At 33.9% G+C, this 24,553-nt stretch overlaps 1 protein-coding gene across 1 annotated transcript in view; it reads right to left on the bottom strand.

Moving 5' to 3' along the window:
* Positions 1–8,599: 8,599 nt before the first annotated feature.
* The window catches only part of LOC142317486 (uncharacterized), a 203,939-nt gene continuing 187,985 nt past the window's right edge, over positions 8,600–24,553 (bottom strand). Inside the window, exons 7-9 of the mRNA XM_075354051.1 lie at positions 21,578–21,680; positions 16,830–16,982; positions 8,600–8,830 (exon numbers count right to left, since the gene is read on the bottom strand). Coding sequence (XP_075210166.1) covers positions 8,600–8,830; positions 16,830–16,982; positions 21,578–21,680 — 487 coding nt within the window. The remainder of the gene's footprint in view (positions 8,831–16,829; positions 16,983–21,577; positions 21,681–24,553) is intronic.

Genomic DNA, 24,553 nt, shown 5'->3' with positions numbered 1-24,553 from the left:
TCAAGATTTTTTTAGAATAAACTATTTTATCATATTAAATCATTGATATTATATAGAGATGGGAAAAATGGTCAAAGTGATTAGAGATTGTACAGTTATTGTGAAATGTAACTGGTAAACTAAATTCTGCCTGAAACTCAATACAAATGCTGTGACTAAATATCATACCTGAGTTATTGATGGAGGAGTTAGCCGTGTCATTATGAGCCTGTTGATCAGGAGATTCATTTATATTTTTGGTGTTTGAGTTCAGTCGAGTGGGGACTTCATCCAGATGCTGTTCTCTATCTTGTTCAACAGCCCAATTATCAGCCTGAGAAAATTTAACTCATAATTAACATCTACCAGCACATCATCAATCATGATTTATTACAATGTAACATTTTATTTTATTATAGACAATTAAATTAGTTTTAGATGCTTTGATTGAGGAATATTATTTTCATTGCTTTTTATTTTAAGATAATAAATGTCAATTATTTAGAATATGGTAAGGTAATTCTGTCTAACGTAATTACCAATTACTAATACAAATTATTGTGTATTTGTGAAAGTGATTCAGACTAAATAATAGTGTTTATATTATTTTTTGCCTTAAGTGGTTGAGTTTGGTTTTATTAAATCACAAGAATAATCTGAACAGTATGTGTACCTTAGTTTTTCTATATTATTATTTTTAGTAATGTTATACACTGTGAAAGTTAGAAAAAAGCTGGCACAAAAATATTTATCAAGTTTAAACAGAATTTAGACTTCCAAGATTAAATTGATATAAATACACAATTCTTCCAATTAATTTTTCTGTAATTTAAAAAAAAACCCTACTGTAAAAAAAAAATATTAGGTAAAAAAATTACAACATAAGTAAATTCAATTTTAGTAATTAGATGTTTACATGATTATAAATGGCACACATACATAAACACACAGCACAGTGGTTTAGAAAAATTAGCTGATTTATAGGTAAAAAATAAATATTTTACAAGGGTGGATAAAATAAAAGTGAGAATTTCCATTTTGAACAAAACGAGCTGTTACTTCAAGATGTGTCAGGTGGGATGTCAGGAGTGGGCATAGTGGCCAGCCATCCTTGTAAGATCCTGTCAATAGATCGTAAGTAATGTCTGAGAAAGTGAACTTCTTTCTGTTACATATTCCATCATCAGATTTCTCATTCATAAGGGCATAAAACTGGTAATATTCTGTGGAAACACTTTCAAGGCCATGTAATTTAGCATGGCATAAGAAATTCATGCAGGGCAATGAAGCTTACAAATGAAAAGAATATTTGTCATTCCATTGACATTCCATGGTTTTTGAAATTATTATTTCAATAATTAATATTTATAAATTATTATTTCCATGGTAATAACGCCAATTTATATAAGAAGTGGTCCTTTTCTATGAAAAAATGAGGCCTCATACAGCAGCTGTCACAAGCAAAATTGAAGGAAATGAGATAACACAATTCAATATCCTCCATATTAATCTGTCCTCCAGATTAATCACCATCCAATTTTCATCTCTTTGGACCAATCAAAGAAGTTCTGGGAGACCAACAATGGGGTGGTACATCAAAAAGGAAAAATCTACTGCAAAAAAGCATTTCAAATGAAGAAACGATATAGAAAAATGATGTAAACTTGTTTTCGCTTTTAGTGCAAATAAAGAATTTTTAAATGAAAAGTCGTGTTTATATATTTGATCCACCCTTATACTGAAAATGGGTTTTATTGTTTGAAAGAGTAACAAATGGTGAACAACATTATGTATTATTTACGTATGAAATTTTTTAAGAGCCCAGTATGATGATTTCTTGACTTATTACTAACCTTTCCCTTATGTATATGTAGCCATGAAAGTAAAAATGTTACAGAAAACATTTTTTTCTTAAAAAAATGAAAAAATAAAAAAGATTATACATAACTTCAGAAATAATCAATAAAAAGTAATAATATAAATACATTTTCTTTATGGAATTATTTAAGAATTAGACCTAGAATAAATATTTTTATTTCTGCCTTTCATTTTCTTTTGAAATGTTTCTATGTTCAAAATACTTTAATTTACTTTAAATAAAATGGGTTTAAATAAAATGTGTACATTTGTGTCTTGAAATTAATAAAATGTAGTAATTTCATGAAAGACAATAATTAGCACATAAAATAATCATGGTACATAAGTGCACGATTGACTTTAGTGCAGGGAAAGAAGAAAGTAAGATTAAACATTCAGTAATTAATACAAATATAAAAGAGTAATATTCTGGAAAATGAAGATGTGGAAATGAGAGTCCATTATCAGAGGCTGAACCACAATTTATAATTCCTGTAAATAAACAAAGTTGAGTAACTGAATGTAATTTAATTAAATGATGTTGGCATTCAATGGGTAAAAATCACAGCAGATAATTTTACTTAAGTAAATGAAAATCAATTGTGGAATGTGATAAATAAAATACACATACATCACATATTGCATCAAAGGTGGCTGTTGAAGCAGTATTGTTGCCAATATTATTTTTCTTATGTAAGTGATTATCAATGCTGTTGCCACAAATGACATCAAAAGCTGCTCCAGTCATCAAAACATTTTCTTCACTACCACAACAAACACCAGCATTGGATTAAGATCCTGAAAAAAATTTATAAATTAATTTATGTGAGAAAGGGATCTGTGAAGATCTAAATAACTTACATGAAGATTTTTAATAATCAATAAATAACAAATGCCAGATGAAAAAATGTCTAGCCTGTAATACAATGATATTAACACAGGATACTCAATGCAAGAAGTATGACAATTTTGATTCTGGAATGAACTTTTAAATATAGTGTATTTTGAACTGGGCTTTAGTAGCTATTGTTGTCCTAAAAACACTCTTTTGTAAATTATACTGCTTAAATGATGCTCTCATTTATAGAAGCAGATGTGGAACTTTTTTTCTGGAAGTCTTGCGTTCTTTTATTATTATGGTGGATATTAGCAATTTTTCAATAAATAATGATTAAAACATAATTTCAATAAATAATGACAGAATGAATTGACAGATTGAATAAATAATGACAAAATGAAAGCACAGTCTTTCATTTTGGAATAGTGAGAAATTCCTACGGCTATTCACTAAAAAAATTTCTTAGTGAGAAATCATAACTATCACTAACTCGGGTGAATAACCATTATGACTTGTTACAGTAAAATATTTCTTGGCTGAGATTACCTCATGATGAGTGTACTATGGCTAGGAGCATAATCATCATAGTCTACTTGTCTAGTCTTTTCCTCTGAACAGAATATCACTTATTTCATCAACCACATTTATTTATCTGTCAGACCATAAATCTCACACCCTATTCACATTTGCATCTATCATTTTGGGTTTGGTCGTCCACTTCTGAGTCGTCACTCATATCTCATCTATCTTTGAATTTTTTATGCCACCAAATGGTTATGGCTTTTTTAAAGTAACCACATATGCTATTTGGAAAATGATGATTTTCATGAAAAACTTTTTGTTTATACTCTACCCTAAATGTCAATCACTCACATTTTCATAGTCATACTTCAAATGCGCTTATTATTGTTTTTGCAACAGAACACTAACAAATGGTTCTGCCAACTTGATATTTATGCAAGTATTTGGTAAAAATGGAAAAATACAATGGCTCATGTGATTCCAACCAAATCATTAGATGGGTTATTCTACATGTTCATTTGAGTAATAAAATTATTACAATCATATCAGGTGATATCAAGTTGTTCAAATAAACTGACTTCTGTTAATGACTGATGAACTCTTCATGACAAGAAATATTAACATCCTTGCCTTTTGTTCTGGGATCAAATTCCAGTCAGGTTTCACTTGCTACAAAATTTTCATCCCCACCAAAAAAATGACATTAATTGCAATTTGACAATTAAAGAAAAATAAAAATAAGCTGAAAACGAAGTGAGATTTTTAGTTTTTCCACATTAAGGTTAATAATCCACAGCCGCAAGCAGCTACGATTTTATCCGCTGCAGTTTACAGTATGTAAGCCACAACAACACTCATGAGCAATAAACTTAGCATAAATGACAGCAATAATAAATTTGGATTCTAAATTATTTTTGTCTAATAAAATTTCTCTGATGATTAAACATGTTCTTTCTCCAACCTACCAGCTATAAAGCTCTCAAAAAGAAAAAAAAATTAATACAATTTTAATAAAATTTAAAATCTTAAATTATTTCACACCTAACTGTTCATACAATATGTGTTTAAAAACTGAGTTTCTTATAATGGTAATGAATAAACTCAGAACTCTTTATATATAGTGAAAGGAAACAGTAGTTTATTTAAGTTATATATTAAGCTATATATTTATAAATAATATATTTATTATGGAAGAGTGGTAGTGTTCTCTACCTTTCATATGTTTAAATAACAATTAAGTCTTGGCATTTTTGAACGGTACAGAATTCATTTCATAAACAAAAAGAAAAAAGCAATGTCTGAATTGATGCATAAGCCTGTTGACACCATTTGAGTAAATAAATAATGCTCATATAACCTCAGATGTGCATTTACAAACATAATTTAATTTGGAATTCGAGATAAAAGAATTATTAATATTTTTCTGCCTAATAAAGTATATATTTTACTGATCTGAATAAGCCATATCCATAAAGTTTTATTAAAAGAAAAAAAATCTTTTGTATTTATATATATATATATATATATAAATGGTCACAATCATTACATTTTATTTTATAAATTCCACATGAATTATATATATATATATATATATATGTGATCGTTATTTTTTAAATATCTTATTATAAGACTGTTTGTCTTATAAGAGTTGTGGTATTATTAATTTTTGAAATTTGTTTTTTGTATATATTATCAATTAAAGAATCATTATAACCATTATGTTTACCAATTTGTTTTATAACATCTATTTCTATTGTGTGTAATTAATTGCTCTATTAACCATATGTACTAATTTTGTGTGACCACGGATGATTTAAATTTCTATGTAATGTGGTTTTATTGGTTGTGGGTTTCCTACATACTGATATTAAAAATTGTTTATTTTTGTTAATTTTGACACTAACATCTAGAAAATTTATTTCTCTATTTATGTCAATTTCAAAAGTAAATTTCAAACTATTATAAGAATTAATTTTATTCAAAATTATTAAATATTCATTGTGTATCAGAATGTATATAAATAATTTCAAATCCACTCAGTAATATAACACTGACTGACCAGGTTACAAGGTATTTTTAAATTTAATTTTAATTTAATTCTTAATTGACGTCACATTTATACATATGTACTTATTTTGTTTAATTGACTTCATATTTTGTATATATGATAGTAATTTTAATATTTTAATCTTTTAATTTTTATTCTAAAAAAAATTTTTATTCTAAAAATTTGTTATATTTGATATGTAATTTTCTATAATTTATATACAACCGATGATGTGGGATCCTGCAAAAGTGCTAATGAAATAAAGAAAAAAAAAGGTAAGTGTCATTTCATTTATTTGGGTTGTTCAAATTGGTTTTTGATTATAAAAAAAATACAATATATAAATATATATATAGGCATAAACGCTTCAATGCATTATATACAGTTCATGAATAAAGCTTTTTCTAAATGGTGAACAACCAAAGCGAAGAGTGTTATTTATCACTTGTGAAACACAGCAATAGAATGATGAACTGTTTTGAGATATGAGAAACATAAATAAAATTTCAATGAAAGACTGTAAAGGAAGAAAAAAAACAAAACGGATTTTAAAAATGTAGTACTCAAAACAATACTGGTCTGCACAATACAATAGCTGGTCTGCTAGTAATAATATACATATTGTAAAGCGTCACCTTTATAGTAAACTGACATCAAAACCCAGCTCATAGAAAATGACTGGTCATCAGGCAAAAATAGAAAAAAAATGTTTAGTTAAGAATAAAGATTACATATGTAATAATATATAGTAGGTACTAGGTAGTGTACAGGGCTATTTTTTGTAAAAATGCAAAGTAACAGAAAATAAATTGAAACTGGTTAAAGTTTAATGATCTCAGTAATTTGAAAAGTTTCCAATTTCATCATCCAATACAAGATGAATCAAATTTAAACAGTAATTTTACCATTTTATGCAGCAAGCAGTTCCGAACTGTAAGTTGAAGTGGGGGGGGGGGGTTAATGTTCAATCTGATGGAGAGGGGGAACCAGTTTGGTTAGTTCCACCATTCTGTTCTGTCGTCAGTACAGCCATGAATGAGCAAGAGGTTCTGTCGCCTGTTGCACAACTTATAATCAAAGTTTTTAACTAATGAACGCGTTAAACATGTGGAAATTTTAACATGTTTAAAGGTATCATTTGGGGACGCTACACTGTTCCAGAACTGAGTGTACGTGGGCCAGATAATTTAAGGGTGGGTGAGAAGAAAGTGTAGAAAATGAAAGTTATGATTGATGCCTAAGGTCAAGTCGCACAGCTGACAACATCTGTGCCATTTGAAAGCTTATCAAAGGTGACTGCCAATTCACTGTTGAAGAAATTGCATCAGAAGTTGGTATCAGCTACAGGAGTGCTCAATCTATTATCACTGATCATCTTGGCTTTAGAAAACTTAAGTGCTCAATGGGTTCTGAGGTTGTTAACTGAAAATCAAAAGCAGGTCAGGTTGAAGAACTGTGAGAGACTTCTATATAGATTTTGGCAAGAAGGAGACAATTTTTTGAGGCATATCATAATATGTGATGAGACATGGGTTTATCATTGCACTCTGGAGTCAAAACTGGCAAGTAAGGAGTGGCGAAGGAAGGATGAGGGCTGCCCAGTGAAGGCCAAAACCCGTCTGTCAGTCAGAAAAACTTTGCAAAATTTTTTTTTGACTAAAGGGGAACTTTAATCATCAATTTTCTCCACAATCCATGAATGGTGAATGCCGCTTACTAAGCTGCCAGCTGCTACAGTCAACAAAAGCCGCCTACCAAAACAGAAGATGGAGTATGCTGATTAGAGATATCATCCTTCTCCATGACAATACCAGGCCGCACACCACAATTTGACAAGAGAGAGATTGGAAAAAATGCATTGGGAAACCATTGACCACCCTCCCTACAACCCAGATTTGTCCCTCTGTGATTATTTTTTGTTTGTGCCCTTGAAATGCTTGGAACAGAACAATTAAAAAAAAATAAAGCTGTTGAGTAGCATGCGTGAAAATGGTTGACAACTTATTCTCAAACTTTTTATGAAATATTCAAGCTTCCAAATCATTGGCAAAAGTGTGTAGATTGTGCAGGAGACTATAGATAAATGATGAAGGTATGAATTGTGTATGTAATTAATCAATAAATTTATTAAAAAAAATTACTGTTTATATTTGATTTACCCTCGTATAATGCCAATTCTATATCCTAATTTAAACTGACGATACCATGCCACATAACCTAATTCTTATTAAATTAAATAAACTAATAAATAAATATCAATGAAATCTAATATTTATTACTTAAAATTAATAAAATTATATTCCATACCTGTTTTATATGTTGGCTACTGAAATTAATTTCAAAAATGGAATGTAATCTTTTTTGTAATATGTAGGGTTACTTTTTAAAACAATTCACTGAACACAGTTAAAATCACTGCAAAATACTCCAGTTCCAGTTACAATCTATTTCAGACAGCTATAAAAATGTATTCCATACAGTATCTATAAAAGAAAAATATTGTAAATCAATGAGGATAGAGTGGTCTACCGAATAAATCATAACCACTACAAATTAGTTAAATGTACTCTATTCTGAAGAATTGAGTTCCCCTATTGCAAACTAATGTTAACTGGATAGGCTGTTTCAGGTTTTCCATTTGAATGTCAATAAAATAAGCATTACATTTGGAAGACCTGTTAGATACATATGATATTTTAATTCTCATTTCAAATATGTATTTTTAAAATTATTTTTATAAGGCCTTACATAGAAGTTGCATCCTAATGTAACAAAAATTATGCTGGATGTGGCTAACAATTTGAGCCAAGATTATTTAGTTATAATATTTATAGTTATTAATAATAATAAGTTTCTCTAACCATAGTTCAATTAGGAGTGGCAATTACTCAAATATAAATCATATTTTTTTATTCAAATGACACCAAAAAATAATATTTGCCTGCTCCAAAAAAGTGCTGCTCCCCCCAAAATGTGCCCCAGGAAAAAGCCAAGTGGATACTCAAATTGTGCGAAATTGAGCCCAGAACCAGAATTCAAGACCCTCTTTGGGATAAAATATACCTGACAGCCAGGGATGGACAAAAACCCTTTTAAGGGTTTTTGAAAACCTTGTTTTCAACAGGGAAATTCATGTAATATAAATAACAAAAATGTATTACTGATATAACTCTGCTAATTACGAGAACATCTTTTTTTTTCATTTAAAATTTTTACCACTTGGAGCATTAATCAATTTAACAACTAATTAGATTAATGAATCTTGTTAATATTAATATCATAACTGTAATGGTTAAAGATGATCTAACACAGGATTACATTTACCAAAAAAAAAAAATAAAAATATTCTTAATAACTCACAAGCACTCAAACAAAAATAACAAAAGATAGTATACCCTGTTTATATCATCTGCAGCAGATCTGGTAGTCGATTGCTCATTCTCAGTAATGTTATTGGTGCTATTAGTCATCATTGGCAGACTGACTATGCAACTGGTAGTTACTACAGTAGCAGTAACGGTGGCAGAATGTCTACTTGATTGATCGGCTTCAGCTAATTCAGCATCAGACACTACTGCAGTATCACTCTGTCAAAAGCACGTACAGATTATTATTTTAATATACCCAATAAATTATTTACTCCATCAAATACCAAAGGGCATGCATCAAAACAAGAATAAACAAATTTTTATTTGTAATATTGAATAATAAAAGGGAGAATATTCTATTAGAAAATGTATTCATTATGAATGTAAGGAATTTGTACAATATTAATACTTTGTTCAATAATCAGTAAAACTATAAAAAGTATTGTGATAATGCAACACACTAGTAAAAATGATTATTGTATTATTTATCTGGTGCAAAAGATATTTTTTAAAACTTATTAAAATCTTACTTAATTTTAATATTTGTAAATGTAATAATATATTAGATTACTTTTTAATAAAAAGCTAATTAAATATTTGTTAGTCTCATTAACATCATAATCCTTACCTTCATCCATCTACTAGACTGAGTTGCTAAACCTTTTTTTATGAAAAATCATCTACTAGACTGAGATCATAAACCTTTTTTTTCCCCTAAACCCCTGGGTTGGACATACAATTAAGTAAAGCTCAGGCCAGGGGAGCATCCTTTAACTGTAAGGGGGGCCTTCCCACCTACCAGCAATAAGTCCGGCATGGTAGAACTATGCCGTGGTATATTCTGCCATAGCATTCCTGCTACAATACGTACAGCAGGGAGAATCGCGCCTGCCCACTCTATGTAAATAATATTCAAAGGCACCATGGCCTGTAAACATATGGGATAATTGAAAATTCACCTCACTATGGCCATGTTTGATCCAAGTCTCTAGATCTGATATGAGACATTTATTCCACAACGATCTGTCACCTGTTGCCCATCTTTCACCCCAAATATTGAGCGTCCTACATTTCGCATCTGATGTATCCATGCCTCCATACCTATTACTCCTTTCCTCAATCTGTAAATCTATCAGAGTAAATCTATCACGCATGCTGACTCGTAAGAGACAGTTATGCAACCTGCAATTATGCTCAACAGCGTGCATCTGCATCTAAATAAAATACAGAATGTAAAATACATTCTGTATTTTATTTAGATTGCGTTTCACTCTCACAGCAGGGCCCAAAACTGGGGAGGCATACAGCATTGCAGACATTACTATCAACATTATTAGTCTTTGTTTAGAAGCGCAAGGAGCTGTAAGTGACGTCATCAGTATTTTAAGAGCTTAGTGGTCCTCTCTGCCTTGTCACAGCATTCAACCACATGCTGGCTAAATTTGCATGCTCTATCAATCTTTACCCCTAGCTACTTTACACTTGCTTTGTTCTGGAGTGGCTGGTCTCCCACTCTTAGATCGATGTGACCTATCTTTCTTCTGCCGGTTAATGTTGTGAACTCAATTTTTTTTGATGATCTAGTCCGTGTTCATTCAGTCACATACTTATACTAACAAAAGCTGCATTGCCATGCATCTCCAAGTCGCCCTCCATCTTACTGCTGACCAAGACAGTCAAATCGTCCGCATAGGTCACTGTTTCAGCTTCGTCTGGTAGATGGAGGCTAAGCACTCCATCACATACTAAGAGCCAAAGAAGCGGGCCCAAGACTGATACTTGTGGTACCCCCCAAATATCTGGAATTGCAGGCTCTTGTTTTGTACGCCTGCAGTTATCCAATGATCCTTCAAGTATTCCCCAATCTGCCTACATAGAGCTATCATAAGGGCCATTTTATTGAATTCCAGGTTAAGGATCTGAACGCGTTCTTGACACCCAAAAATATAAACATTGGCATAGAGCTCGTTCTCCATGTACTTCTGCCCAGTTTACCACTATGGCAATGGCTTGAACTGCTGACCATCTGCACCAAAGTTTGAATTGATTTGCATGGATGCTGACGTCCACTTTGAACTCCTCCAGTAAGAGGAGACGTGTGTCTTTCCAGAACCTTGGAAATACCTTGTTCTCTAGACCGTAATTTGCAATATCAATCATTTCCCAAGGCACCAGTTTGACCAATTCCTTTAGCAAAGATGCAGGGATACCATCTAGTCCTTTCAATCCTTTAGATTAAGAATCACCATGACCTCTTTTGCAGAGAAGCGTTTCCTCTCGCATTCAACTACTAAATTATCTCCCACATGTTCTCTTGGGAAGAGCCTGGCAATATGCTCCATCGCCTGGTTACCTGTGAGAATGGGTAAAAGTCTCTCAAACCATTTTGTTGCAATCTGATAGGCTCGTTCCCACAAATCCTCATCCAACTCTCCACACAAATCTTGCCACTTACTTTCCTTGGCTCGTTTTATTTTGTAATTTAATGTTCTTCTGTTTGTAATATACTCATGAGCTGCAGCATCATAGGCATCACCGCCTATTCTTCTGAGTCGTTTACTGGAATTCTCAAGTTCTTGCCTCATGTGCTTGATTGTGTCCAACCATCAATATGCAGGCTGAAACCTCTTGTCACCAATTGGTATTTGCGCTATTTCTTGTATGATGAGGTCTTGCAGGACTTCAGGTGTCAGCTGTCTCCCGTCCCGTAACCTTGACATGTTTGTCACTACAGTCAAAAACTGCCACTGCGTCAGTCTTTGAGGTTTAAATTGATCGATTGACCGAAAGGAGCGATTGATTATCTGGAGGAGCATGGCACGGTGATTGCTGGCTGTCTCACCTTCCAGGACCATCCAGTTACAGTGATTATAGTTCCACCTGTTGTCCAATATTGTCAGGTCTAATATGGATGAATGGACGCCGGCCCCTTGCTTCAAAGGTCGGCGTTGAGTCGTTCAAGCAGTACAGCCCAGCTGTCTGCATCAGGCCCGCAACTATCTCACGTCACCGATTTGTAGATGACTTGCTTGCTACAACTGTCTTGCAGTTTAGATCACCTGTAAGTATGATCTTTTTTCATGTTCTATTGATTTCATCTTGCAAACGTCCTATGTATAAACATACACATCACCGTTTGGGCTAATATACGCCCTTATTACAACAGCTTCTGCCAACTCCACAGCTATTATCCCTGTCCTTGATGGGGCAGTTGCCACCCAAATCTGCCACTAACATTGTGTATGGCAACATCCCCTGACTCGTCTGCACACTAGTCATTTCTTGCCGCTATATATATATTTGGCTCAGTTGTTATTAATATATTTGCACTGATATTTCTCGCCAGCTCTCCCACTAAGTTGTGAGAGAGGGAACTATGATTGATGTTTGAGAGCATAACCTTAATTGCTTTTATTTTGTTTGCACGTCGAACCTCCGGTGCGATGGTATGTGCTTCTACAGTTCCAGCATTTCATATGGTTCCTGCATTCTTGTACCTTATGTCCGGGTTCTCTGCAATTATAACTTAATTCAGTCCTGTTGGGCCCCTGACACTCAACACTTCTATGGCGAGCCCCAACATTTATAACATCTGCTTGTTTCTTCTCTAATGTAGGCCTGACAATGGACCCACCCAACTCTGATGCGTTCATTAACCAGTCTGATTGCCACCTGATGGGAAGTAATAACTGTAATATTCTGAATTCTTCGTTCTTGCCTATAACATCAACTATCGCATCACACCTCCTTTTCTGTAGTATCAACAGCAATGTCTTTTATATGGACTACGCCTGCCTATCACCTCATGTTCTCTTGCCGACTTGTAAACTCGCTGCTCGATCCCTTTAAGTGTAGCAGTAAATTGTTCCGTACTTTATTTGCCCTTAATTTTAACTTGTAATTCATCTCCTCTGCTCTGCCTTATAGAGAGCACTTCACCTGCCTCTTCTCCTTGACCAACGTCTTCATCGTACGCAGCAAGTCTGAGTTTATCTTACCCTGGGCATGCATTACTACAGTGCGGCTGTCTTCGACTGGAGGGGTCGACCTCTTAGCTGAAGCTGACCACGATTTGGAGCGTTCAGGTTCTGGGAGAACCACTGATACCGTCTTGGCATCTTTTCTGAAAAGGTAAGTCAGAATCTTTTTGACCACTGCTCCAAGCAGACCTTCTAGGAGGATAAATATCAGAGATGTCGACTTCCCCAGTACTCGCCTCACTGCCTTCAATATGATTGCTGCAGTTTCTCAATTACCACTTGTTGAATCGTAATATATGCTATATCTGCTTCTCTGTTCAGATTCAGCTTCTTCCCCCAGAGAGAGATTTCTCTAACGACATCACCAGGTTTATAACTCGTGACAGCCAGCTACTCTGTTCCTGATCTTCAGGTGTGAAAAATGTCTATAAAATTACATGTCCCCATTTTCAACAGACAGTGTTTTCACCTCTCTAACTCTATTTATGAACTTCGGCGGCCATCTTCGCAGGAGCTGGTCCAGTAGGTCAGTAACTGATAAGTCACTCCTAAGAAACTCGTCATTTTCCGATATCTTCTGTGGGTCTGTCTGCCTTGATTGAGTGACTGGCATAAGGTTCTTCTGTATATGCCCCTGTGGAGGCATTTGTTCACACAAAATCATCAAATCTGTGCCGGCAAAGCAACTTCCTTATTCAGGAGTTTTATTTCACGCTTAGTACTCCTTTCTATGTAACTACTTAAATCACTGGAAAGCACCTCTAGTTTAGTAACAAGGGTGAGCAAATTGATAGCTCCTTCTTCTTCGTCTGACGATGCAACTTGGGCACGTTCAGCCACTTGCATGGTCCTTCAAGAGGTCGACGGTGCAGCAATTGCACCTGGGTTTTCAGCTTCCATCCGCAACGATGATGTTGAGCCATGAACTGATGAACTACTCCTATCTGGTGACCTCTCTAGCCTACTGGACGCCTTAAAAGGGTTTCTGTCCATCCCTGGCTGTCAGGTATATTCTATCCCAAAGAGGGTCTTGAATTCTGGTTCTGGGCTCAATTTCGCACAATTTGAGTACCCACTCTGCTTTTTCCTGGGGCACTTTATGGGAGGAGCAGCACTTTTTTGGAGCAGGTAAAATGTATTACACCAAATCTGAGGTCAATTTCTGGAAGGTGAAGGTTGGTCAGAAAGGTACAGAAGGGTGTGAAATATGAAGAAAAGTGATTTTTTTGAATTTTTTCAGGGTGGGTATTTTTGGTGTTGGGGGTTTTTGGAGTCAGAGAGTGTAGGGCTATATGATTGGTGAAGATCCGAAAGGGTTCAGGTGGATTAGGTATGGTTCAGGAGTTATTTACGGATAAATAAAGATTCCCCCTTATAATGAGCCTCAGGATAGAAAAATTATCACTGGTATAGAAAGTATTACAAGTCCTTGTTCACAGCCTTGCTGAGTTGTGTTTAAAGACTTAGAAAATACTCACTCAACTGGTCTACAGGTTAAGCATTGTCTTATATGGAGAAATAACACTGTCACTAAAAAACTCTAAAAACAGTACAATCCGTCAACCAAAAAACTCGAAACTTTAAAGACTTATCTGGTAACCTAATGTCAACAATTCCTCACTATGTATCAGTTAAAAAATTCACCATAAAACCAATCCAAAAAGCTATTAAATGCAGAGCTAGATACAACAAGACCTCTCAGTATGAGCATTCACACTCTACTAGATCATAAACCTACTCTTAACTCTTCCTCACCACCAATTCCCCTCAAAAACTTTATTTTAATCTGTTCTTTATTTCAGGTATTTTTTTTTTTACAAAATCTATCCAAATATCTTTCCTGGTCTTCCTCTAGATTTTAACATTTAAACAAAAAATTTCTTCAGCAAATATCACTTGGCATTCTCTCACTACTTGGCATTCTCTGTAAGTCCCCAAACCAACTTTGTCTACATTTCAATTCTGTCCTATAGTGCACAATCTAATGGTGTTTTCTTATTGTAGAATTTTTTACTTGAAATCTTAATCTTTCCTACCATGTCTCTTAAAAACTTCATTTTCTTTTTCTTCAACCAAGATTCTAAACCATTTTTTAGAACACACATGGAAACTCATGAAAGTTGTCTGTTTATATTTCATTTGTACTAATACCACACTAAATTTTAACAATGATAAAATCCTCCTGCCATCTGAATGCTATTATTCATTTTCTCACTTGTCTATCTCAGATAATTTACAATATAAATATAGATAGCTTTTAATAATTTCTAAAGCTTCTGCTTGCATTTGTAGACTGCCTCTTCTATTTCAATAATTTCTTGTCACCATTAATATTTTACTTTTCTCTGTGATTATTTCTATTTTTTATACTCAAACAGTAAAGAAATTTTTACTGTTTCCTCCTCTTTTCCTAATATAATATTCTAATCTTACCTGGTGAATAACATCAATAACAATTGAATAATAACAATTTTATTCTTTGTGGATAACAATGGTGTTGTTTCTTGGCTTTCTATTTTTCTCTTCATCTTCTTACTAGTCTTTATTCACAGGAGTGACAAATAATCATAAGTTACAACCATGGTCCAGTTTACACTACATTATTATTTCCATTTTAATACTCATTTATTTTTGATGTTAAAAAATGTAACATTTAGAACTAATAAAAACCACATAAAGCTGTTTTAACAAATTCATGATAAGTCATTATTGTACAAGACTATATTATATACAAGTACAATACAAAACAGAAGATAATAAAAAATAACATAATATATATAAATTAAAAGATTAAGTCATACCGTGCATACCCCAGAATGTACATTGAATTTATACTGCAAAGGTCATTCAATAATTAAACAAGACTAATCACTGTCGGAAAATATTATTTATTCAATGACAATAAAACTAATGCTACTTTTCAACATAAATCTCTGGTTACATTAAGGTACTTGTCCTACCTTTCTGTGGACATTTTTATTCCAATAGTAAAGTTACACAAAACACTGCTCACCTTAGTGTCTGGGCTATTCTTGTACTATATTCTTGACCTGGTCATTGTTACTAAACTTATTGCAATATAAAAATTCTTTGAAAGGACCAAACAAAATAAATCTGATGGTGTGAGATTGTGAATTTAAAATGTTATCAAGCCTGCATCAGCACACTTTTATAGAAAATTATACCTGAATTTAATTCTTTAGGAAATGTAATGCAGATGTTCAAAACGGTTTTTAAAATAAATAAATTTGGCTATCTAAAATGTACCATTTGGGACAATATTCTACCTGGCAAATGACCCAAGCAGTTGACAATAATCAGGAAGAAACAAGAGTAAGTATAAAAATAAGAAATAATTTTTATTTTTCAACCATTTCATTGGTCCTATTAGTGACAGTGTACCTATAATGGAATGTACTTTTTAGAATCAGTAGTCTTAAGCAAAAACTTACATTTAAATTTTATGTAAAATAAACAACACATTAGAGATAAAGTACCAAAAGCAATATGCACTTGGCAATAATATTCATTACATATTTAGGTGACGGCTTTTAAATATTTTCATATTTACACAAAATAAACCAGGCATTCTGCATAGTTAAATACTTAATTAAAAAAATTATGTATAACACTAATGTTAATTTGATAATATACAAATAATTCCTTATTAATTTAGACTAGATAAAAATAAAAATAGCCTATTATCTACCGTAGAAAAGAGATGCAAATATTATTATTAATTGATGCATGCATAAATTTTTTCTAGATATATTCCGTAGATTTATTTACTTACTTTTCCACAAACTTCATTAATTAAAAAAAAAAATATATATAATTACATTAAACATGCAAAACTACACCTCAAAACATATCAAAATGAACTTGAATAAAGTAAATAAACAAAAAAAGGCATGCTGAGATGGTAGATAATTACAAACACTGATTTCTTAGTGATTTTCAGACATAAGAAATGATTTCTTTTAAACAAAACTACTGTATGAGTGTAAAAAGGAAATTAGAGAATATTGTACAATCTGGAAATAAGCACTGGGCAGAAAAAACAGATTTTAAAAACTAAATAAGCCATTGACAAATCTTGTAACTAAATATGGCAAGTGTTAGGTTACTGCTATGGTTAAGAGTATTAATGTTACAACTGTGGCGTTTACAATCAGTACTGTTCTTAATAAAAACATAGCTTTTGTCTATGTTTACCAATAATTAGACAATATAAATACCTTTGGACACCTAACAATTTGATTAGTGACCAAATGCTGTTCAGCTGCATTCTTTGAAGTTTGATGGTCATGCAATCGATCAATTCCTCCTACTGCCCCCTCCTCTTCAGCAGTTTCAGTCTCCACTTCATCTTCATTATCTACTCCCTCACCCTTTAAACAAAACCAAATTTAGAATTGCTCATTGTTGCTGAACTTGGTGCCACATAAAATCTCTTTGAAAGGAACAAATAAAATAAATATGAGACTGAGAATTTAAAATGTTATTAAGCCTGCACACATTAATGTTAAAATGTTATCAAACCAGCAATTAGCACATCCTGAGTCCATCAGGAAAGACATCCAGCTTGTGACGATACCAGTCACTACACCACTCCCTAGCCCTGACAGACTTTACTGGAGGTCATTTTTTAGACCCTCTAAACATAACACAGCACAGTCATCAGTTTGGCTTCTGTCAGGATTCCACTGATGTAAATTCCTTGGCAGACATTTCCATCAGTGTATTTACACAACTTACTATCACCATTGAATGGCCTCCAACCATGACAACCTATCATAACTAAAACCCTCAACTATCAAATTAGATTCATGGAAGCATGATCATCTCTGCTTCTTCCTCTAACATCAAGGTTTCACACAAAAACTCTTCCTATACCTAACTTCAATTAGACTGTGCACTCAGATTATTACTTGACTGAGTCTTTAAACACCAAAAATACTATCCCCATACCAACAACACAAGTGTTGATCGCAACAATGACAATTTTGTCCTATAATTCAATTAATTCACGTCCTCATGATTTACTTAAAAATCAAGAAAAAATTCACAAATTTAATAAGCCTCTAATGAAAACATATCCTATCTCTGCTCTGGTCCACTTTTGGAAGCAAGGTCAGTGCCTACACCCTCCCATACCATGGCACCATCAAAGAGTTCTCCACACATCCATTTCTCATCCTAACAGTGAATATCTCAGCTAACTGGGGCTTGATGCCAAAATGCATATCTTGGTGAAGTAAGCATCCAGGCAGGCCCCTAGCCACACTTTAATCCACCGGGTTGGTCTAGTGGTTAACGCGTCTTCACAAATCAGCTGATTTGGAAGTCGAGAGTTACAGCATTCAAGTCCTAGTAAAGCCAGTTATTTTTACACGGATTTGAATACTAGATCGTGGATACCGGTGTTCTTTGGTGGTTGGGTTTCAATTAACCACACATCTCAGGAATGGTCGAACTGAGCATGTACAAGACTACACTTCATTTACACTCATACATATCCTCTGAAGAATTATCTAAACGGTAGTTACCGGAGGCTAAACAGGAAAAAGAAGGCCCCTAGCCACACGGGTTACTATTCTATTTACACATCTATAACAGCATCAGACCTTCTCAGCCATCCTCTGTAAGACTAAGAATCTAAGGAAGCCAGCAACATGTTACATTCACTTTTGTTTTTCCAGTTAACTTGCAGATCAAAACCAGAATTGATCCTTGCAATCTCTCTAACAACTTTGGTATGTTCAGTTTTGTAGTTGGGACAGACATATAAGACATGGCACACATCATCAATGTCCCTACACTCCAGATACAAGGCTGAATTAATCAAATCAAATCAAATCTGACCAAGTCTCATAAGCACCATGTCCAGAAAGAAACTGTAATATGCTGATTGGGGGAAATCCAACTAACTACCTAAATACTTCTCACATCCAAAAGTGCAATGTGTGTGTCAGATGATTCATCCACCTGACCTATCATAAATGGAAACCTTGCTTGTCTATTTTTTTATGTGCTCAAAGGCAAGTTGACCACCTTCTTGGCATCATAATGTAATTGACATTCCTTTGCAAGGATATCTATCAATGGATTTAATAACAGAAATAACAAGGGCTGCCTTTCACAGGCTAAAGACAACAATCACTGACAACAGTAGGAGACATGGGGCTCTTAACAAACTATTCCTATAACAATTATACTTCATTCAATGAGCCCAGATAGGTGCAAAAAAGAGCATTATAGCTTCACACACACCCTAATATAAGCACATTCTGAAATTAAGTCCGCAATTGGGGTAAACTGCTCTCTGAACACCGAAGAAAGCAGAACAAGTCTTTTTTGCCAGCATATTGAAAGTGCTCCTTGAATTGAGATTCTCATCAAGGACAACACCTAGATACTTCTGCAGCAGGACATACCTAATTCGATGACCTGCCACTGATACACAAGGTTGTCATGTAACAGCTAGTCTGTCCTTCAGCAACATCTCATTACTACCACTGGGCTAAACACCATCTTATGTTGCAAATCCCACAACTGGAGTATATTGCAAGCCTGGGCTGCCATGAATTCAATCTCATTCCTTGAATCTCCTTTAACCAACAAAAGCCCATCATCCATATACGTGATGATGGGAGATCGATTGGATAACTTCAACCACATCAAAGAATTGAATTCAGCAACCCACAGCATTGGTCCTAAAACACTACGCTGCGTAAACATTTAGACAGCGTTTTTCCTACTTCTGAGACTCTGTCTTGATTGCTGAAATAACTATATAAAACATTTAGCTCATTCTGTTTATGATCATGCTTCTGCAGCTGAAACAGGGCAGAGGAACACCACAAATTATTAAAAGCTCTTATATGTCCAAAAAGATAGCTAAGACATACTCAGACTTACTAAAAGAAACAATATTCATAACCTTAAGAAAGCATCTACTGGCCCTGCCTGGGCAAAACCTGTACAGATCATCTATCAAGAACTTCCTAGAATACAATCTATCAGTATTACGAAGTGCCTTTTTCTTTTTTCTAGCAAACGAGGAAGTAGCCAGCAAAGAGCACCCTATTAAAAATTCTAATCAAAGTACCAACACATTTTCCAACAGAATGGACAAGGAGCTCCATCGAAACCCAGGGCTTTATTTCTACCAAAACTCCAAATTACCTGACATATCTCTGCTTCTGCAATTTCCACAGATAAACATCAGAGTGAAAAGCAAAAAGCTTCCTCTCAGACTCACAGATGATATGGGGGTTTCACTACGCACATCATCTGCCAATAAATCATCCAATAGAAAATTTAAAATCTCAGTTTTATAAGAAACTTTATCCCCTTACAATTATTTGTATTGTTTATCCTTATTATGTTCTACAGTATAGAGTGAAAGTCTATACTTTGTCTCCCTCAAACCTTTAACCATGAGGGAGACAAATTCTTTTTCCCATATCACTGGTAAAAACATGAATTTCAAACATCAATGCTGAGGTGAAACAACAATCTATGCACTGGTGTCATTCTGGTTCATCTGAACCAAAAACAATCAAACAAGCTGTCTCAAAAGAATATCATAGGAAATGAATTCTGGGACCTAAAGGGTGTGATTTGGATTGATTTCATAAAACCTGGAACATCCATCACACATCATCACAAGTCTATTGTGAAACACTTTCTAAATTATGCTATTCAAAACCAGCGATGAGGAATGCTGAGAGCAGAAATTGTTCTTCTTCACAATAATACATGACTATACACAGCTGAATGTACAGCAGGTACAATTCAAAAATTCAGATGGCAAATTTTTTATCATCCTCCTGAAAGTCCTGATCTCATACCCAGTGACTACCATCTCTTCCTACACCCCAAAAACTGGCTTGCATATCATCCCCTATTCAAAGAAAGTGAAGAGTTGAAAATCTCAGTGAAAAAGTGGTTACAATCCCCAGAGACAGAATTCTATGCAGTAGGTTTGAAGAAGCTTGCTTCATGATATCATAAGTGTTTAGAATGAAATGATGATTAAGTAGAAAAAAAGTAGATATTAAGTATTTAAAATTATTAATAAATTTTTAATTTTTTAACTGCTCTCATTTTGTTACTGATCAGCCCTTACTTTAGAATTGTGCTTCATAATAACCATAATAAATTAATATATGAACAAATGTTATCTAAAAATTCAACATGAATAGTATATAAAAGATTTATTTTTTCTATATAAATATCTATGTTTATTATAATTTTTTGTTAATTTTTGGAATTCCCACACCAAAAATTCAGCTCATCTTTGCAAATGATCTCATAAACTCCTAATATATCAAAATTTAACCAATTAATTCTTCTTTTTAAACTATCCAACCTACCAGTCTTGTTTAAATTTCCATATTACAGATAATAAATGTTACGTAATCTTGTATGAGTTCTCATCTGGTGAACTGGTTGAAAGTCTCCAAAATATTTTGTGTCAAGAAGAAAAATAAAACCATTTTCTTTTAAATTACAGATGTATTTTGCATTTCTCTGAGTTTGCAGTACTCAAAACCTAGCACAAGCAGTAGTAAATTCACTTATGTTCCTGTTTTTTCAGTCATATGAACCATTAACCATTTAGAAAAAAAATCATTTTAATCAATAACCAATGAAAGGCTTGCTGCTCCCTTTCAAAATCCATCCTTCAATTTGAACTCCACATAATCTACCCATTATGGAAGCACCTACAGTATATCTATCTGCTTCTCAGAGGCATGCACGCACCCTCACCTACAACAAAGCTTTATGATTCCTTAGGAGAGAAAAATTCAGTAAGCTGAGTAATAGTCACAACAGCTATCATAATAGAGGATCAGTCTCTTGTTTTATTAATTCCATCAGAAGAACCTTTTGATGATTAATATTAATAATATTTAGAATCTATGTACTAAGCGAATCAATTATGGATATCAATAACTATTCAATAAGTAATACTTACAGGTGGTGCACCATTAACAGATGTTGTAAGCCTTAGAAATGTAAGTCCACTAATTAAGACATCAGCTACAACAGTAACAAGCTCGTCGCACACATCACGCATTCTTAAAAAAAGCAAACAACATAAAATAAAATAATCAACATTTAAAAAAAAATAAATGAATAATAGAAGATTGTACTTTCACTGCCTACTACTACAATCATGTGTTTTAATGTGTAATTTGTATAGCATTGTAGAGTAAATTTGTTTATTTTATATTTTATATTCATCATAACTTACAATGATGTACTAATAATATTACATCTGATAATAACAACTAATTCCCAAAAACTTCATATAATACAAATAAACAATAACTGGTAAAGGTAGATTTTAATTAAAATAATTATAAAAGTTCTGAATCTACAACAGTATATAGGTCAATGATATAAGGAATGGGAAATTACGGAATGCTCACACCTCACTTTCTTCAATAAACCTGTTTACTAGATGTTTACTATTCTTGAAAATGGGTACATCAATATTAGAAATGATTCATGACTCTTGTCAGATTGCCTGGAACTTGTGATAATATAGTACCTAACAGAGAAAAACTAAATTAAATAATATTAAAAGGAGAAAATATTTTGAGTAATACGAGGGTTATTTTTTTTCAAGGTCTGATCGGTCGCGAAATAAAAACCCACGCAAAAATCGGATGAACCTTTGCATATATGTGTTGCGCAGCGTCTCTAGTATGGCCTTCAATCATGCCGTGTCACTTTATTTAGTTCTGAACACGCAAACACGTGTCTACAACAATAGCATCTCCTGCCAAGTGTGAAGTGTGTGCGGTAATTCTATTTCTTCAGGCTGAGGGGTGTAATGCAGCTGAAATTCATCGACGAATAAGTAATGTGGATGGTGAAACTTCAATGAGAGACAGCAAAGTGCGACAATGGTGCAGGAACTTTAAAGCAGGATATACAGATGTTCATGATGCAGGCGGTCAGGGAAGGAAGCGAGTGTCAACCGATGATCTCGTTGAGCGAGTGGATGAGGCAATTCGAGAAAACAGTCTGCTCACAATTTCTGTATTGTGTGATTCGTTTCCTGAAATTTCAGGGTCAGCTCTCTACACCACTGTGAGTGAGAGACTTTAGTACCGCAAACTGTGTGTGAGATGGGTTCCCAAGATGCTGTCCGACCATCACAAAACAATGAGAATGGACGGCTTTCTAACGTTTCTCCAGTGCTACCACAATGAAGAAGATTTTTTGAACAAAATTGTCACAGGGGACGAGACATGGGTCCATTTTGGAACTGAAGAAACAAAAGAACAATCCAAACAGTGGATGCATTCTCATTCTCCCAGTAAATCAAAAAAGTTCAAGCGAACCTTCTCAGAAAGTGTATGGTTACTGTGTTCTGGGACCGGAATGGAGTTCTCTTGGTGGAATTCATGGAACTTGGCACGACCATCACTGCAGCCTCATACTGCATGACTCTTCAACGTCTACAAAGCACAATTCAGAATAAGCAGAAAAGAATGTTGTCATCAGGCATTGTCTTTCTCCATGACAATGCTCGGCCACACACTGCCTCTGTAACAAAGAAGCTCCTGCAGTGTTTTTGTTGGGAAGTGTTTGATCACCCACCATACAGCCCGGACTTGGCTCCATCCGATTTTCACCTCTTTGCTCACATGAAATGCTGGCTAGGAGGACAACATTTTGGCACAGACATCGAGCTGCAGACCAGCGTAGAAACATGGCTGAAAACACAGGCGGCTCTGTTCTATGACAAGGGTATTGGTACCACGCTACGACAAATTTCTAAATTGGAATGGCGACTATGTAGAGAAATAGCGTAACTATGTAAGTACTTGTTACAAATAAAAAATTCTTTGCTCATAATTAACATATTTTTTATCTAGTTATAAAATAAACAAATATAAATATTTAAATATGATACGGGCGACAATAGTTATTTGAATTTGCTCAAATTTTTTTCAAAAAAAAATATTTTAATAAAAGTTGTTGCTATACTGAATATGATTCAGTTTTATCATTGCAGAAGGCAGGAACAGTTATTCATTAATAACCATAAAAATGTTGTCATTGCAGATAGTGTGCAAATTAAAGTCTGTGCAGTGAATAGTTTTCTGTGGGCAAGGAGGTGTAACTCTACAAAAGTTCAACACCAGATTGCGAGATATTTTTATGGCAGGCATACACAAAATGGTGAGAGTTGTTAAAAATTGGATTCATCAATATCAAAGACAATTATTTTTTTTTTTTGTCTTCAGTCATTTGACTGGTTTGATGCAGCTCTCCAAGATTCCCTATCTAGTGCTAGTCGTTTCATTTCAGTATACCCTCTACATCCTACATCCCTAACAATTTGTTTTACATATTCCAAACGTGGCCTGCCTACACAATTTTTCCCTTCTACCTGTCCTTCCAAAATTAAAGCGACTATTCCAGGATGCCTTAGTATGTGGCCTATAAGTCTGTCTCTTCTTTTAACTATATTCTTCCAAATGCTTCTTTCTTCATCTATTTGCCGCAATACCTCCTCATTTGTCACTTTATCCACCCATCTGATTTTTAACATTCTCCTATAGCACCACATTTCAAAAGCTTCTAACCTTTTCTTCTCAGATACTCCGATTGTCCAAGTTTCACTTCCATATAAAGCGACACTCCAAACATACACTTTCAAAAATCTTTTCCTGACATTTAAATTAATTTTTGATGTAAACAACTTATATTTCTTACTGAAGGCTCGTTTAGCTTGTGGTATTCGGCATTTTATATCGCTCCTGCTTCGTCCATCTTTAGTAATTCTACTTCCCAAATAACAAAATTCTTCTACCTCCATAATCTTTTCTCCTCCTATTTTCACATTCAGTGGTCCATCTTTGTTATTTCTACTACATTTCATTACTTTTGTTTTGTTCTTGTTTATTTTCACGCGATAGTTCTTGCGTAGGAC

Source organism: Lycorma delicatula, chromosome 1 (assembly GCF_047948215.1).
Source record: "Lycorma delicatula isolate Av1 chromosome 1, ASM4794821v1, whole genome shotgun sequence".
NCBI lineage: Eukaryota > Metazoa > Arthropoda > Insecta > Hemiptera > Fulgoridae > Lycorma > Lycorma delicatula.
The sequence above is the reverse complement of the archived record's forward strand: the minus strand, read 5'-3'. Positions and strand labels throughout refer to the sequence as shown.